The 18174-nt window shown below is 40.8% G+C and overlaps 1 protein-coding gene across 1 annotated transcript in view; it reads right to left on the bottom strand.

The window, feature by feature from the left end:
- Positions 1-18174, bottom strand: part of CENPK (centromere protein K) — a 33587-nt gene that overhangs the window by 14589 nt on the left and 824 nt on the right. The window contains exons 2-5 of the mRNA XM_089495147.1: positions 14178-14315; positions 12761-12817; positions 7605-7677; positions 1994-2040 (exon numbers count right to left, since the gene is read on the bottom strand). Coding sequence (XP_089351273.1) covers positions 1994-2040; positions 7605-7677; positions 12761-12817; positions 14178-14315 — 315 coding nt within the window. The remainder of the gene's footprint in view (positions 1-1993; positions 2041-7604; positions 7678-12760; positions 12818-14177; positions 14316-18174) is intronic.

Here is an 18174-nt window from a genome sequence, read left to right as displayed (position 1 = left end):
GTATGATTTTTGTACACAGTGCGTCCTCGCCTTACGCGGGGGATCCGTTCCGGATCCCTCTGCGTAAGGTGAATTCCGCCTATGCTCGAGCCCCATTGGAAACAATGGGGCTCGTGCGCGGTGGTGCGGGGCGCAACGGGCGCGTGCGCCCATTCAATTGAATGGGACGCGCCGCCCCTTCCGCCCCACGCACACGCCGCGGCTTGAGCGCGTATGCTCAAGGCCGCATATGGTGTGCCCGCGTATGGCGCGGGCGCACTGTAATTTATAATTCCAGATTTATGTTTACCTGAAGAACAAAAGCAATGTGTGTATATGCACACATATATTATAAATATTTGAGATTTTCTGCTAAGCTGTCTAGAAAGCAGATATGTCAAACCCAATACGATATCAAATGCATGACAGTTCCTCAAAGCAAGGAACACAGGCTATTATTTTGTTGCAACAAAATATTACCGCAGTAGGCCTGCTCCAATAATCTTTCTAATAGGAAGTGAAAGAAAACTGTTGGAATGTACCAACATCCAGAGAAAACAGAAAGAAGGTATTGTTTTTAATGTAAACCTTTCTAATGTAAATGTGATTTTCTTTATTAGCTATACTATAATTACCACAGGAATCTTCTCAGGTAATGTTGCATAGCATTTCTTTGACCACTACGTTGAAATCCTACCACTAACACATTCTAGGTTTGCTTATTAAGCCCAGATTTGGAAGCATTCAGGAGTAATATATGCAAATGCTATTTTTATAAATTGTTGGAGTTTTCTTATAAACTGCCATCTGATTTATAATACATTCAAGGAAATTATACATGCCTAAACTCCATCAAGCAGAAGGCAATCTGCCAATTAAATATGTACCTACCATGGGGGTTTGATAAAACTCTAGTTTTGCTGCCTACAGCAGCAAAGAGAATTGTCATGCCAATGAACAAAGTTCATAGGTACCGGTCTGACTGCAGATGAATCCAATTTCTTCTGATCCTGTATCAAAAGCGCTTTTACTTCCATAGCCTAACACTTTTACCTAACATCATTTGAGTCCAAAGATTTTTGTTGTAGTCTCATTTTTACTCTAGCACAATGGTAAACAAAGTGCAGCTTGTCCAACCATATTTGGATCCCCTCAGATGTCCACAGTCCCCCTCCCCCAGGTTAGGGGTCAAAATGTTTTTGCCAAAAAATTACCAATAGTGCCCAAAGCCTCTGGGTAGCATTACTGTCCGTTGCTTTACATGGAAGGGGGGACACCTTTTTTTTTTAGGGTGGTATATGCAACCATTTCCAAAAAGGAAGCGCCTATCTGGTGTTTGTTTTTTTTTTTGGCCACATGCTTTGTAGGATGCTACTGGCCATTTGGGGGCAAAAATGTTTTGGAGCCCGAGTTTTTGGGAGGGATGGGGAAGAAAAGAGGAGGCATCACTATTTGGGTCCCATGGGAGACATGTAGTCCCCCTAACCAAACAGCTAGCCATCCCTGCTCTAGCAAGTAGTGTAAACAATGCTTTCCAAAGCATTACACTGCTTCAAATCCTGTGCTTGCTTTGACACTCTATACAGCAGCCATCCACAATTTAGTGTCCTAAATTAGATGTGCTGGACTGCAATTGCCATGACTCCCAGCCAACACATCTGGAGGACATCAGGTTAAGGAAAGGTGATAAGATCAATGCATCAACATTCCTGTTGTTATACTCTAATTGTTTTGTGGACTACAACCAATGTGTCACTAGTTACAGTGAAAGAAGCAGCACTGATCAATTGGTTCCTAGGACAAGGATGCTGAGCTTCCATATGTTGTTGCTGCAGCTCCCATCACTGCTCACAACTGCTTATGCAGGTCTGATCTGCTGAGAGCTGCAGTCCAACATCATCTGCAGAGCTGCACATTTCCCATCCATAGGGAGGCTAGTTGTATATATACATATTTATTCACAAGGCCATCACTTTAAAGTGATTACAACCAGCTCATCATTTAAAAGACATACCTGCTCTCTTCCTAAGGCTACCAGAATTGTTGGATTTGTAGTAATTACTGAAAAACAAAAATGCCAATATATTTTAAAACTAAAAGCAAGTTTCCTTACAACATATGCCAAACATTGGCTGAAGCAATTGCATTTCCTTCTAGTACAGATCATTACAACAGATCTCACTTACCTGTATCTTTATTTTTTCATACCTATGGGTATAAGTTGAGGCTGTCTCATCCAAAATGCTCCAAAATCCAAAATGTTTGGAGTTACAACAGAAATAGTGTGCCATGTACATTTGCAAGACTGGATGAGAGGCTGGAAGGCTCCCTGGAGATCTTCTGTACAGTAATCAGGCCCCTTGTATAAAATAAAATGGTGTAGCATTTGCAGCGTGCAGAGAGAGAAACATCAAGTTTCAGAACCCGTCTTAAAAAAAGCATGAAAAACACAGTGAACTTTTCAATGACTGGGGCAGCAGTGGGAGGAAGGAAGTAGCACCAGAAGCTGAACAGCGACAGGACACAGGTAGCACAGACTTGGCAGCAGCAGTGGTACCCTCTGCTGTGATGGACAACCAGAAATCAAAGTTCCTTTCCACAACTGTCTCTTTCTGCAGCCCACAAATACTCCTCCCATCTCCGGCCCAGTCATTGAAAGGTTCACTGTATTTTTCATGCATTTTTTTTAAAAGCAGGTTTTTGAAATCTTCCTATGTATTTCTCTCTGCAGGCCATAAAAACTGTACAATTTTATTTTATATAAGGAGTAAAAGAGATCTCCGAGGAGCCTTCAAGGCAGAAGCAGGTGACTGGCAAATATTCCAAAGATATCTAAAATACTTCCAACCATTGCAGATAAGGGAGATGCAACCTGTAAATTATTTGAACATACAGTTTGGGTGGGTTTATAAGGCTCTGGCACCTTTTGTCTCTTGAGTGACAAGGAATTCATACTATGTAGTTGCTTTCTGTAACAAGTATGAAAAGCTGCTATGTAAAACACATGACCCTCCTGATCCTAAGGAAATGCAATGTATTTCTTTCCCCCTTGCATAGGGTTGTAGGAAAGGATGGCCAAGAGGGATATCTTCTCCTTCCTCTTGCAATGCAACTTTTGGAAGAAGTACAACACGCTTCAGTCTTGACAATTTCTTCTTGGCATGCATAGTAAAGAAAGCCTCTAGTAATCTAAACCTGGTGATTATCTGCATGGAGATATCTCCTGCTCCTTGGGAATCTGGCAATTGTATTTGTGCTGAATGGGTCTTTGCTGTAGTGGACATCTCTGTGTTTAACTTATTCCTTGCATATTATTCTTCATTTCTAAATGAAGCTAATAATTTTCTGTCATCCAGAGATCTCTCATTATTCTTTCCATTAAAAACTATTTTATTGTAATACTGTTATAAAAATAATGTGGTTTCTGCAGTTTTCCTTGTGTTGTTTGTTAACAGGAATTTTCTTTGTGAGTGTGCCTTACATCTACACGATCGAGATTAGCAAATTCAGGGGCAAAGCAGACTGCTCCCAAGGAGTGGCTTCTTGCCGCCCCTTTGAGTGGTGGATCGGGGCCATGGCAACCGCACTCCACGGTCCTGATCTGGCGTTTTTCTAGCTCAAAAAGAAGCAGCAAAATGCCGCTCCTTTTTGGGATGGAAAAAAATGTCCCTTTCGCCACACCTGCGGCTTCCACATTTCTGCTGTGCCGCAGGAACATTCCAACGCTGACCGCCATCTGGTTGCCAGCTTGGGGGTGGAGTCGGGACATGCGGATTCCACGCCTCCACACCACCCTGAAGCCAGGTTTTTTTTGCCAGTCTGTACTGGCAGTCACACTCCTTTTGGGGGGAAATGTCATGTTGCACAAAGCAATAATCCATCATCATTAATCTTTTGACTTTCCCTTCCTTGAGTTACATTTAGTGGGCATGTGTATTTAGAACACAGAGGAGTTAATTGCTGAACTGCCATTCAACAGTTTGATTGTATTGTATTATATAAATAAAAATGTTTCAATAAAGTGAACTAATACATCTTAAAAGTATATTTGAGCAGTAGACAAACCATGAACAGAATAAACAAGAAAAATAGCATAAAGAATTAACATCATGGGGACAGAACAAGAATTAATACTTCACATCTTGCAAAGAACAACATTCACCAATGGGTGAGATATTAATAAAGATGAGGCATATGAACATATTTGGTGTCTAGGCAGGCAAGATCCTATGGAAAGAGGTGGCCCTTGAAATCATGAGACAAAAGCACTAAGCACTTGTGGAGAGTGTGTATGATTACTTTGTGGAGAAATGGGCTATTTCAAACTTGATTATGAGCATTTTTTGTAAATAATAAAACCAAAGCTTGGGAATTGTAAAGTGAATGCTTTTGAATAGAACTAAGCAAAAACTTCCATACAATTAAACATGATACGGAGTCTTTACTGAGTACATCTACTGTATATATTCATGTGTAAGTCTAGAAATTTAGGTCAAAAAAGTGACCCAAAAACCCTGAGTCGACTTATCCATGGGTCAATGTAAGTATTGTATCTTAACTCTTATTTAAAAGAAGAAACTATGCCCTGAAAGGCAAGAGAATAATCTGTCCTGGAAGCACTGATCCATCCAGCCTTAAGTGTAAGCACAAAGAGCTACTGTATGTCAGCTGGAATTTTGTAAGTTCTTTGACATTGTTTTGCTTTGCTTCATCCTTTGCTATGTGCCCCTAAATTTTACCCTCGACTTATCCACGCGTCTTAGCAAAATCCATTATTTTGGCCCCAAAACTTGCCTTTGACTTATATATGAGGTCGACTTATAGTTGAGTATATACGGTATGTATAAAAACAATTCAGTTCTAAATAATTTAGCAGGCCAATAAATCTACACCAAGAAAGAAAAAGAAGTCTAAAACAACACTGTTTCAGAAAATTAATTAGCAGTAGATGTAATGCCAGTGAAATAGGCAATAAAAAAAAATCAGTCAAAAGCAGAATCTCTAGGCACAGCAAGGATTTTTCAGTGCCTTTATAAAGAAAATCAAGTGTATGCATACTTTATTTTTATGTTATAATTTTTTGTAAGAATATAGCAGTACAAATCATTTGCAAGTAAAGGTTCTCATTTGTTTGACTATATCTAGATCACTCAGCTTTACTGAAATCCCCCCCCCCCCACACACATATATATTTCAATTTCTGAATCTTGGGGAAAATGTTTTATAGATTGAATATCCCTTATCTGAAATGCTTGGGACTAGAAGTGTTTTGGATTTTGTAATATTTGCATATACATAATGGGATTTTTAGGGAGATAGAGTCCATGTTTAAACAGAAAATTCATTTATGTTTCACATGCACCTTATACACATAGCCTAAAGGTAATTTTATTCAGTATTTTAAAATAATTTTGAGCATGAAACAAAGTATATGTACACTGATGCATCAGAAAACAAAGGTGTCACTATCTCAGCCACTTATGAGAAATGTTTTGGATTTTGTAGCATTTTGGACTTTCAGATAAGGGATGCTCAACCTGTGTTCATATACTGTGCAATATTAATATGTATAAGTCGGACATTTTTGTTAGCATATCATTTTGACATACATTTATGGTAGTTAAGTTAAATTCACAGTTAATTTAGAACATAATGTCTTCAAGCTAATTTTCCCAGCAAAAAGTAGGACTCAGGAACTAGGCCTATATTCAAGGTGGATTATATATTGAAAGTTAAGAGAGCCACTATTGGTGACAGGCAAGGGGCTTTGGATATTGTGACGGATTTGAGGGGATATGTATTAATATTTTTTTTTTACCAAAGAACTGAAAACTATTGTTCAACAGGACAATCTAGCTTGCAATTAAAGTGATACAGTTAATGATTACTGTATAACCTGCCACAGAATACGTAGAAGTCCTTATAAAAAAGAGCCTTTCAAATACCATATCACAAATAACTTCTGTTGCCTTTTAGCAAGATGCCCTACAGCTGTTGTCTATTTTTTTTTTTTTTTTTGCTTAAAGGTGTTCAAACACACACAAAAAATAATGAAAAACTGAGAGCAGAAAAAGCAATGTACATAGATTAAAGAAGATACATTAGAGGCTTATCAGAGATAATTACACAGGAAAGCCCAATGCCAAAACCAATATATCCTTTCAGTGAAAACTCCAAAGCCAAAAATAGGCTCACTTGAAAGCAATGATGGAAAAGTGATTACATTTGAGCCTGAATGAAATCACAGATGGAGTCAGCATTCTAACAGAATTAAGGCTATAAGTAGAATATTTTAATATATCAAGAAATCGACACTGGCTCAATCCATGTTAATAGAATATACTAAAATATTCTCTTGAGGGAAAAGCATACAAGTTTCCTCACAGCTTCGCTACAGCATGGACACTTTTGCCAATTCTTCGTGGCCTTTAGTTCAGACAATATTCTAGAGGCAACTGATGTAAAACAATACTTGAACTCTGAAGCAGATTTAGATATAGCCAATATATACATGAGAACATCTGGAAAGCCCATATAGGGTTGCCATAATTGTCCACTAAAACCTGGGACAAAAATGTAGGACAAAATCTAGACCAAACTGTAGGACAACTGCAGGACAAAACTCAGCCCAAAATGTAGGACATTTAAGAAAAACAGAGGACCTTAAATGTCCTACATTTTGGGCTGAGTTTTGTCCTGCAGTTGTCCTACAGTTTGGTCTAGAAGATTTTGTCCTACATTTTGTCCCAGGTTTTAGTGGATAATTATGGCAACCCTACTATGTATCACTCTATGTCCCATGCTCACTGTGTTTCCTTACAGTAGCAGATAATCAACCTGCATGCAATTAAATAGGCATAGGGAGCACTGTCCAAAGACAGTTGCCACACAGAGCTTGGAAAAGTTACTTTTAAGACTACAGATTCCAGAATCCCCTGGCCAACATAGTCATTTGCCATATTATTGGAGATTTCTGGTAACTGTACTTGAAAAAGTTAATATTTCAAAGCTTTATGCATGCATTGTGTGTGTGCCTGAAGTTGCGTGTTGACTGACCTTAAATTTCATATGGTTTTCTTAGGCAAAGAATACTCAGATGTGGTTTTGTATTCATTGGCAGTATCCCATCCAAGTACTAACCAGGACTGACTCTGCTTAGCTTCCAAGATCAGACAAGATCTAGTGCCTTTAGGTATGTAACCAACTGTTACTTGTGGAATCATATTACAACTGAAGTGATAGAGAATGAATATATAAACATGTAACACAAGACTGAAGGAAAGGAAAAAAAGATTTTGTGTCCCATAAAAACCAAGTTTATCACTTCTGAAAGACTTTTCTCTGTAGTAATCTTATTACTTTGGTGTCAAGGAAACCTGGAGCATTTAGAATGAAATTTCAATAGCAAATATACAGAAATAAATTTAGATGACAGAAATTGCTCAAGAAACACAGGAAAGTAGGCCTAGAAATACAGCAAAGTTGAAAGAAGTAAAAGTTGAATGTAATTAATCTACAATGATTATACATTCCACACAAAACCCAAACTTTTCAAATACCTAAGATTTCATAGCATTTTAGTTTAAAGTTTCATTTTAAAAAAATATTCAAATAAAACACCGTACCTTCTGGTTTTCTCTTTTGCCACTGGTTAAACTCTGCTGTTAGAGTCTTCAAACGTTTCATTAACAATGAAAGCTGTCAAACATTCAAAGCATTTAAAAGTTCAATTAAAATGTATTTTGTTACACAGAATATATATGTGTATATTTTAAACTAAACCTGTAAAGAACAGGAATGGAAAGTTTCACAAACATTCCCATCTCTTAATCTTATAAGTTTGTTATATGAACGTGCCTAGACTAATTCAAGGTCTATGTAAACTATCCTTCTAAGGACCATGTATTTATTTGTGTTATCTTTTACTAGACTAAATTTTAGAGTAAAACTGCAACTGGTTCTCCTGTTAATTTCCTGATAAACCATGGCATAATAATAAATAAGGGAAATATAGATGTTGACACAACTAATGGATAGGACTGGATTCTGGAACCTTGGGAGCTGAGATGACTAACATGTCAAATCTTAGAAAATCCAAACAGATTCAGACCAACAGATATAAGACAAAGGACAGGTTGCTTACCTGTAACTGTAGTTCTTCGAGTGGTCATCTGCGAATCCACATAAATGAGTTATTCTGCGCCTGCGCAGCAATTTTGGATCCTTCTGGAATCGCTGAGGGAAACTTTTTGGCGGTAGCTCCACCCACCCTCTATATAGGCTCGGTATCTTCCTGCCCTTCTTCAGTTCAAACAGTCAACCGAAAGAGCAGACCTAGGAAGAAAGTGCAGGACATGACAGAGGGGAGGATGGGCAGGATTTGTGTGGATTCGCAGATGACCACTTGAAGAAGTACAGTTACAGGTAAGCAACCTGTCCTTCTTCTTCGTGGTCTCTGCGAAGCACACAAATGGGTTAGACTGACAAACTGATCCAGACCAGGAGGAGGAAGTGTCCTGGCAATAAAAAACTTTTAACCAGAAAGACAGGGTGAGTGTCAATTATTAACGGCGTCAACTAACCTCGGTGAATGCCGGAGAGGAGAACAGCTCTGCTGAAGGCTGCTTCACGACGGTGTCTGGTGTCAAGCCTGTAATGCTTGATGAAGGTCAGAGGTTGTGACCAAACAGCAGCCTTGCAAATGAGATTCCAGACAGGAAGGCAGAGGATGTAGCTACCGCCCTGGTGCAATGGGCTCAAATTGGAGCAGGGGGAGTCTTCCCAAACAGTTCATAAGGAAGATGGATAGTGGAGGTCACCCATTTAGAGAAACGTTGTGGTATGACTGGGAGTCCCAGTTTGGGATTTGAATTGCAGACAAACAGTCTGGGAGAACGCTGAGAGGACAAAGTCCTGTCGAGGTAGTAGGCCAGAGCCCACCTGACATCGAGGGAATGGAGTTGGCGCTCCGTGTCAGTGGTCGGGTTTGAGGCCAGCATCAGGAGAACAATGTCTTGATTGAGATGAAAGATAAAAACTATCTTAGGCAGAAAAGAAATGTCTGGTCGAAGAATGACCTTGTCTTTGAAGAATTTCAAATAAGGAGAGTCGGCACAGAAAGCACAGATCTCACTGGCTCAGCGTGCTGAGGTCAGGGCGACCAAAAATGCTGTATTCCAGATGAGGAGCCTGAGGTCATAGTAAGCAAGAGGCTCAAACGGAGAGGCAGACAGGACTGCCAAGACAAGTTGGAGATCCCAAGCCGGGGCTGGAGCCACGGAAGGCGGTCTCAAATTTGTGAGGCCTTTGAAAAACTTTTTTACCAGAGAGTCGACAAAGAAGGACGGACAACCTGAAAACTGATAGTGGGCACAGATGGCGGCGAGGTAGCATCTCAGGGAGGAGATGGTGAGGCCAGAGTCTGACAAAGAATTGAGGAAGTCCAAAACAATAGGAATAGTGACTTCTTTGGAAGATAGTTCTTTCTTGGTTAAGAAAGTCAAAAATTTAGCCCACTTGAGAGCATAAGAATGCTGAGTGGACGGCTTGTGAGAATCCAAAATGACCTTCCGGACCAGGACAGAGAGGTCGGTCAGGGCAGAATCCTCCATGCCATGAGCTGGAGCGTGCTGACGTTGGGTGCCGAACTCAACCATTGTGGAGGGTCAGAGGTCAGAACCAGTTGTTGAAGAGGTGAAGAGGAGGAGTGAGCTATGGTTGCCTTGATCAACAAGGGGTGATGAGGATGGCATCCGAGTGGTCCGTCAGGAGTCTGGCTATCACCCTGGCGATCAGCGGAAAGGGAGGAAAGGCATAGAACCTTTTGCCGGACCAGAGGAAGAGGAAGACGTCACCTCAGGACCAAGCGAACAGGATCCTGGAGCAGAACTGGCTGCATTGGAAGCTGAGATGGGAGGCAAAAAGGTCGATGTCCAGTGTTCCCCACAGGGAAAAAAGGTGGTGGACAACATGAGGGCTGAGCTGCCATTCGTGACAAGAGTCCGGAACTCTGTTCAGCTTGACTGCAAGTTTGTTCTCTTCCCCAGAAAGATGGATGGCTTGCAAAGTGATGTTTTTGGGAAAACACCAGTTTCAGATTTTCAGCGTGAGGTCGAGAAGCATGGTAGATCTGTTGCCACTCTGTTTGATGATTTAATACATCACTGTTGTGTTGGTGGTGAGGAGGACCATCTGGTTTCGAAGTGCAGGTTCAAATGAGATCAATGCCTTCCATACTGCCAGCATTTCCAACACATTGATGTGGAGTTGGTGCTCTTTGGGTGACCACCTTCCATGAACGGAGAGGTCGTTGCAGTAGGCTCCCCAGCCGGTGTTGGAAGCGTCCGTGGTGAGCATCACTTGGGGCTGTAACGATACAAAAGGCACGCCTTTGCCAACATTGTGAGGGTCCAGCTACCATCGGAGGGAGTGGGCAACCGGTGTTGGGATGGTGATCCACTTTTGAGGGTGGTTGAAGGCCGAGTTGAAAACGGACAGAAGCCAAGACTGGAAGGGCCGCATGTGAAGTTGGGCTCAGGGGGTGGCATAGGTCGTGGATGCCATGTGGCCGAGAGTGACCTGAGCTGTCCTTGCTCTGATGCATCTGGAGGCGAGGCAACACTGGACGGAAGATCTGAGATTGACGAACCTGCCGTGAGGAAGATAGGCCATCAAGGTTGTGGAATTCAACATGGCGCCTATGAAGCGCACGTGTTGAGCTGAGCAAAGTGTGGATTTGTCCATATTGGCCATCAATCCTAAAGCATAGAGGAGCTTGAAGGCGAATCTGATGTTGGCTAGGAGCATATCTTTGGTTGGGGACACAAATAACCATTCGTCGAGGTACGAGAAGACGATGATTTTTTGTTGGAGGAGGTATGTTGCTCGGAGTCCGGATTCGGATGAGATTTCTTCTCCGAACATGAAGCCTCCTCGTCCTTCTCCTTAGAGGACTTGTGTTTTTTCTTGTCTGATTTGGAAGAGTCCAAGTATTTCTTCCGTTTCAGAGATGACGGCTGGTCTCCTTCCGTTTTTCTGGGGTTGGTGACCTGGGGCCAGGAGCCAAGGGTTTGCCCTCAGCAGCATTAGCTTTGGCAGGGACCCCGGAGGCAGAAGAAGAGGGCTTGCCCTTGGCAGCAGGAGCCTTGGCAGGAACCCCAGATTCAGTGGGAAGGTTAAAGATCTGTGCATATAGCATAGAATGCAGCCGCACCTCCCTATTCTTCCTGGCTTATGGGGTGAAAGCCATGCAATAAGGGCAAATCGTGGTGGTGTGGCCTGCACTCAGGCAAACGAGGCACAAAGAGCGTCTTTCGTGGCTGGGAATTTTCCCTCCACATTCCGTGCACTTTTTAAAAGTGTGCGAAAACATCATAGAGATTTGAAGGAGTAGATGAGAGAATGGTCAAACAAGCCGAGTGTTACCGGTAATCAGAACCCAAAACAAGCCGAATCACTATCCAAGAGATAAGTCAGAGCCAAAAACATGGTCAAAATCGAAAGTGAATGGAAGGAGCGAATTCCAAGCGAGGTTCCTATGCTGCTCATGCGGCGGACAAAAGGAACTGAAGAAGGGTGGGAAGACACCAAGCTTATATAGAGGGTGTGTGGAGCTACCGCCAAAAAGTCTTCCCTAGCGATTCCAGAAGGATTCAAAATTGCTGCACAGGCGGAGAATAACCCATTTGTGTGCTTTGCAGAGACCACAAAGAACTTTAAATGTTCCATAAACTGTAGGGGTTGTTTGGGTACTTGGATGTCCACGTGTCACCATCGTGTGGACAGGGTCGTGGTGAGATGGCGCACAGGCGCCAAAAGTATGGCTGGGCGCATATGGACACCCAGCCCTATGGAGCCCTAAAATCGGCCCCAGGCTGGCGCAAAGTGCCAGTCTATACCAGCCCTTAGTGTGGCAGAAAGATTTTAAAGGTAGGGTGGTAGGCAGGAAGAGATATAATAACATGTGCCATTTAGATCATATTGCACCATGTGTATGGCTATATTGCTAGAAGATACTTCCAAATTTTCATTCAGTAGGTACAGAAGAGTTTCTTACACCAGAAGCTTGGTGAAATTGGTGTCAGGATAGGGAGTGTTAGAAAGAAAAAGAGAAACAGAGCTGAATAGTACCAGCACACATTCAGCTGCTGTGGATCAAGCAAAACAATATGTCACAATGGGTACCATTAAGAATAGATTTGTGTCATTAACATGGATAAAACAGCACAAACCCCACATTATCATCTCAAGCATTTATTAAGTGTAATGGCTACAAGGAGCCCCCCCCCCCCCATGTTCAGAGGAGAATCAATTTCTCTAAGTATCAGGAGATAAGACACTACCTTTCTTGCCTGGATTTTCCAGAAGTATTTGGTAAACCACAGTGGGAAAAAGCATGGTAAAGTAGATTATTTTATTTGATCAAGCAGGACTCTTCTTTTGTTATGTCTACGTATTTTGGAAACATTATACTTATTGAGGTTTTTTTGTTTTTGAAATTTTTGCTTGTCTGCAATGCAGTTCAAAATATGTAGACTTTAAGCCATATGTCGCCAACCTGATTCCCTCCAGACTTGTTAATGTATACCTTATCTAAATACCAGGCAGCATAGTTAGGAAAAGCTGCTTAATGTCCATGTTACACCTTTGGGATTAGGTTTGCTGGACACTGAATACTTAAATGAATGCATATCAAACAGGATTGGAAACCTATTTATCCTGACACCCATTGCACATAAAACATTTTTCACGGATGGTTCTCAGAACAAAATTCTAACCATACCTTGGGATCTGAACCAGGAAGAGCTTCCGATTCTTGAAGTGCTAATTTGTTCTGACACTTAATTAAAAAGAAAAAAAAGACTGATAAAATATACAGACATCCACATTATTCTTATTCTCTCCTTCCTAAGCCCAATCAAGTGATCATTTATTATTCCTTCAGAATTAGAGCATTAAAGGCACATTTAAGTCATAATTAAACTGAAGCTTCTCCTCCACTGAAGAAATAATGCACTTTGATATCATTTAACTGTCATCACTCAAATTCCATAGAACTGAGCCATCAAAGTTAAAGTGGTGTCAAACTGCTTTATTTCTGCAATTTATTTCTGGAACAATCTGAGATTTTCATTTTAATTGAAGAAGTAAATTCTGAATTTTCTTCCATAGAAATAAATACACCCCATGATCACTTAACTTTGGCAGAACTGTTCCATAGTTTTCCTGTTCTTGAAAATATCCCTAACTTTGAGGTATTTGATAACATCTCTAAGTATACATTTAAATCCCTCTTTGTACCCATGCCTAACAACATTCTCTGATATTTTTTCCAATAGCAAATGGGTATGAGTGCGTGTAAACCCACTTAGGCAAGTCATATGTTCTCAGCCACAGGGAAAGGCAATGGCAATTTGGCAAACCACCTCTGAACAAATCTTGCTAAGAAAACCCCCATTATAGAGTTGCCAAAAATCAGAAACGTATAGAGGTGGCGCGGTTGTGATGTCCTCATGGCGGCAGCCGTGTGGAACGGCCGCCGCCATTTTGTGTGTGCAGAGCGCGCACTAGGGTTAGGGGGGTGCGGAAGCACCGCCCCTTTCCAGCCCTAGTGCACGCTCCGCACGCACAAAATGGGCCTTGCTGTTTTAAACCATTAAATCATCTTAAGAGAATCCAAAATTTACTCTGGAGTTTCCAATTTGGCCTGATCCAGTTGTTCAGACAGCAAACAAGGTGCCATCTCCCTGCTCAGCACAAGGAAGGTGATTGTTCCTCTTTGGAGTCACTATTGTTGCTATCTCACTGGCCTTCGACAGGCTGTTGCTTCTGCTGAGGTCAGAAAGAGGTAGAGTAATCCCCTCCTTGTTGATCATATGATGGGCACTCCCTTCTGACCTTTGCAGAAGCGACAGTGACAGCCAGACTCTCTCAGGGAGCTGCTTGTCCAATGAAGCTGCAGTGGTAGCACCAAAGGAGACAGCTGATGTATCTGTCCATCGCCTTGTGTGCACAATGACATGGCATCACACTGGATTCAGCCCATAGACTTCAGTTTATTTTGTTCTCTCAGTTAGTTATTACTAAAGGTGCTACAAAAGTCCTTTTGCATACTGAAATACCTTATGTTAATCTCTGCAGCCAGCTCACTAATCACATCAGTGTACATCAATATTCAACTCTAAAAAGCTGATTTTTACCTCTTCCATTTGTTTCCATATTTCTTCACATTCTTCTAAGAGTTGTTCTTTGGCATCATTGGAACTTAGTAAGGGGCTGGTGATTGTTGGAGACATATCTTGTTCGTACAGAGACATATTCTTTGAAAATATTTCAGCCTGCAAATAAGATTTCTAGTCATTACACTTTTGTAATCCAGCTAGAAATCATCGATAACAAGAGAAAAAGTTGTTTTAAATCAGTGATTCTCAACCTTTGGTCCTCTAGATGTTTTAGATTTCAACCCCAAAGGTCCCAGCCAGGTTGGCTAAAGCTCAGGAATTCTGGGAGTTGAGAACCCAAATATATAGAGGACCACAGGTTGAGAACAAGTGTTTTAAACAAATGAGCCTCAGTTATAGATTGTCACGGGAAACACCCCCAAAAGAATCAAACATACCCTAATCTGGGAACACCAAAGTGTTGCATGCGTAGAAATTATCAGGTATTATCTTTCTTGACAAACATAGAGAGGTCTAAAAATTTATGTTTAAGTTAAAATGTTCAGAAAAAAATTAGAGCCATGGAAAAAACCCAGAAATTATAGTTGGTACCCAGAAAAGATGGTGCATGAACACAAAGATTTTCCAGATGTGCATACAGACAGGCTCTACTTTATTCCTTTGTGTCATGTTTGCCATTTCATTGCATACATCCATTTATTAGCAAATAAAAGCAATGGCATACTATTATACTGTGAAACAATTGTGACAGCTGTGAAAAATAAGCAACCTGTCCTCCTCCTTTGTGGCCTGTAGCTCACACATACTGGTCAATCAAAAGGTTAGTTTGCCAAGGTATGGACATCAGAATCATCAAGAATACAGCCCAGCTCCAGATTACATTCAACGTTCCCATGGTATCTATTCCTCTGTGCCACAAATACAGAAAGCTGACCATGCTGTCATCCAAAACAAATGTAGAGGATGGTACTCCTCAAGTAGTACAGCTATATAGTCCCATAGCCATGAAAAGGTAATTGATGTTGCCACCTATTTGATAAACCATTCTGCAGAATAATAATAATAATAATAATAATAATAATAATAATGTTTATTTATATACCGCTTTTCCAAAGTAGATCAAAGCGGTGTGCAACAGGAAGTACAATACAAAGTAAAAACAAACAAACAAACAAACATAACAGGCCTCTCTCCCCCTCAAGATGGTGGCTGAAGGGAGGGCTTTTCTTCTTCAGGCAGGCAGTTGGAGCTTGCCTGCCTCTCTCCCCTCAAGAACCTGATGACCTTTTGTGGCCTAAGTAGCTTGGAGACCTTCAGAGGAAAAAAATGGTTCAATTGATATAGAAAGCAAGGAATTTTCAGATGTCACAAGACTGAGAATGTCAACTACAGCAGAGAGATTCTACATGAATATTGGTAGAACTATGTCTTCTGTGAGATGAAACTGACGGACATCCTTAGACACGAAGGCAATGTTTGACCTGAGGCCTATTAAGTCCCTATGGAAGACAAGGTGTTGCTGACCATTCTGTAATATACAGAGATCCGTTGCTCAGGTAGCAGATATAATTACTAAAACAATTCATTGTACGGAAACCTTCATAGTATGGAGGTGCAAGTCACATATGGACCCCATCTCAACTACTTGTAATTTAGTTTAGTAACTACCATGAATAAACCCTCCTTTTTCTCCTTCCTTCTCTCTTCTGTCTCCACTGGGATTTCAGATTTATAGACATCTCTTAAGATGAAAGAAAGATATTAAGTTTGGTGGAGTTTTATGCTGAAGCTAACTTCTGAAATTTCTCTTTAAATCAGTGAAGCATTTTCAGATACTTGGGAGACAAGAATTTGGGTTTTTCTCTTTCATTCACATTTTTCTCATGTCATTGTACGAATTCTTATTTCCTAATTCTATCTTTGTGGCTGAATTTCATCAAGAGATACTACTCTTTAGGACAGATAGATATATACAGTAAATTGATTTTTTGATTTATTTGAGTTAATTTTTCCCCTTCCAACTATATGTGCTTGCCTTTTGGATAAGGCTGTGCAGAACTGACCCCAAAATAACTGGGGTATTTGGGATCCAACCAGACTAGGCAATTTCTGAAAGGGCTGCTTTGTCAATTGCTTTTGCTTATTTCTAGAAATTGTTCCTGTGTGTGTGTGTGTGTGTGTGTGGTTTTTTACTTTGGCTGATCCATAAGACATTTGGTTAAGATTGTGCCTGGACAAATTTCCATTTAATCTTTGACAATTTAATAAGTGTTATACCTTAGGCTTTGACTACTGAAGTAGAAAGGCTGGAGGGAGTATCAATCTTATGGTTATTTTGCATTTGTTTCATTGTAATTTCCTTAATACCTGTGCTGCCATAGTTTTAGCATCTGTGCCTAAGACAATACTTTGTATTCTTTTCTTAGATCCAAAACACACTGCAGAAATAATCCAGTCTGAGACCACTTTAGCTGCCCTGGCTCAATGCTAGGGAGTCCTGGGAACTGTAGTTTTGTGAGACACTTGGCCTTCTCTGTTAAAGAGCTCTGGTGCCACAATAAAGTACAGTTCCCAAGATTCCCTAGCACTGAGCCAGGGCAGTTAAAGCGGTCTCAAACTGAATTATTTCTGCAGTGTGTTTTGGGCTATAGTCCAACATTCAAACCACTACGCCATGCTGGCTCCCTTGAGGGTTGCTAGGAACTTAAGTATTTCACAGCTATGACCTTGGGCCAGTCACACTCTCTCAGCCTCACAGGATGGCAATGGCAAACCCCTTCTGAAAAGTCTTACCAAGAAAACCCCATGAAAGAATTGCCATAAATCGGAAACGATTTCAAGAAGGCACTCAACAGTAACAACAATGTTTTAGTAAAGAGGCCATTGCTGTTGTTATCCTGGCGATCATCATTTTTTAAAAAAATACTACTACTTTGCACACTTTGTGCAGAACCAGTACTTTCCTATACTTTCCTATTCCTGATGGGACTGAATGCTGGTGGCAAGAAAACACCACTATTACATAGTCCTAGGTCCAGTCTGCACTGCAGAACTGATGCAGTTTGACACCGTTTTAACCACCACAGCTCAATGCTATGGAATTCTGGGATTTTGTAGTTTCGTGGGGATGTTTAGCCTTCTCCGTCAGAGAGCCCTGGTGCCCCAACACCAAACTACAAATCCCAGGATCCCATAGCATTTAACCGTGGCAGTTAAAGCAGTGCCAAACCGGATTATTTCGGCAGTGGGTCGTAAATGGCTTAGGGAGTGAAGTCGAAGGCAGAAGACGTTATAAACCGCCCTGGGCATAAAATGCTGTTTGTAAACACTGGCAGTTTTTAATCATGAATTTTAAATATGATTTTATATTTAATTATCATTCTACGTATTGCAATATAAATATTGCATAGATCTCTTAATATGTGTATTTTATGCAGCTTAATATCTGTATTTTAAGTAATGATTGTGTTTTAACTCTGTTATAACCTGCCTGGCGCCGTGAGGAGGCGGGTAATAAATAAAATTATTATTAATTATTATTATTATTAACTCTCAGGTCAGAATGCACAAGGAAACCATCGAAATCCACAAACACCTTGAAAACATCAGCAGAAAAGAAGAAACCCTTAAAGTAAGCAGAGTTTGGCTACCAGTCCTGCAAAACACCAAAATCAAGACCTAGCAAAATGCAAATGGGAACCAAACAGGGAGAAGGGGTTTCTTAGAAGATTATGATCACTAATTAAACAGACACTCATCCTCTTTGCATATCCTCCCACCCTGAGGCCTTGCCATTCAACAACAGAGCAATACAGAGTAATGTGGGAATCACTCCTCCCAACACAGTATATATATTAAATATATAATGCTGATCTATCAATCTATCTATTGTGTGCAGTCCCTCCATATTCGCTAGGGTTAGGGGAACAAGCGTGTGTGTGTGTGTGTGTGTGTGTGTGTGTGTATACATATATAGAGGATGCTGTCAAATATATATATATATATATATTTATAG

The sequence above is a fragment of the Sceloporus occidentalis genome, unplaced genomic scaffold, assembly GCF_023333645.1.
Source record: "Sceloporus occidentalis isolate IW3139 unplaced genomic scaffold, rSceOcc1.0.p SCAF_1, whole genome shotgun sequence".
Lineage (NCBI taxonomy): Eukaryota > Metazoa > Chordata > Lepidosauria > Squamata > Phrynosomatidae > Sceloporus > Sceloporus occidentalis.
Note: the sequence above shows the minus strand (reverse complement) of the source record. Positions and strands in the feature narration are given on the sequence as shown.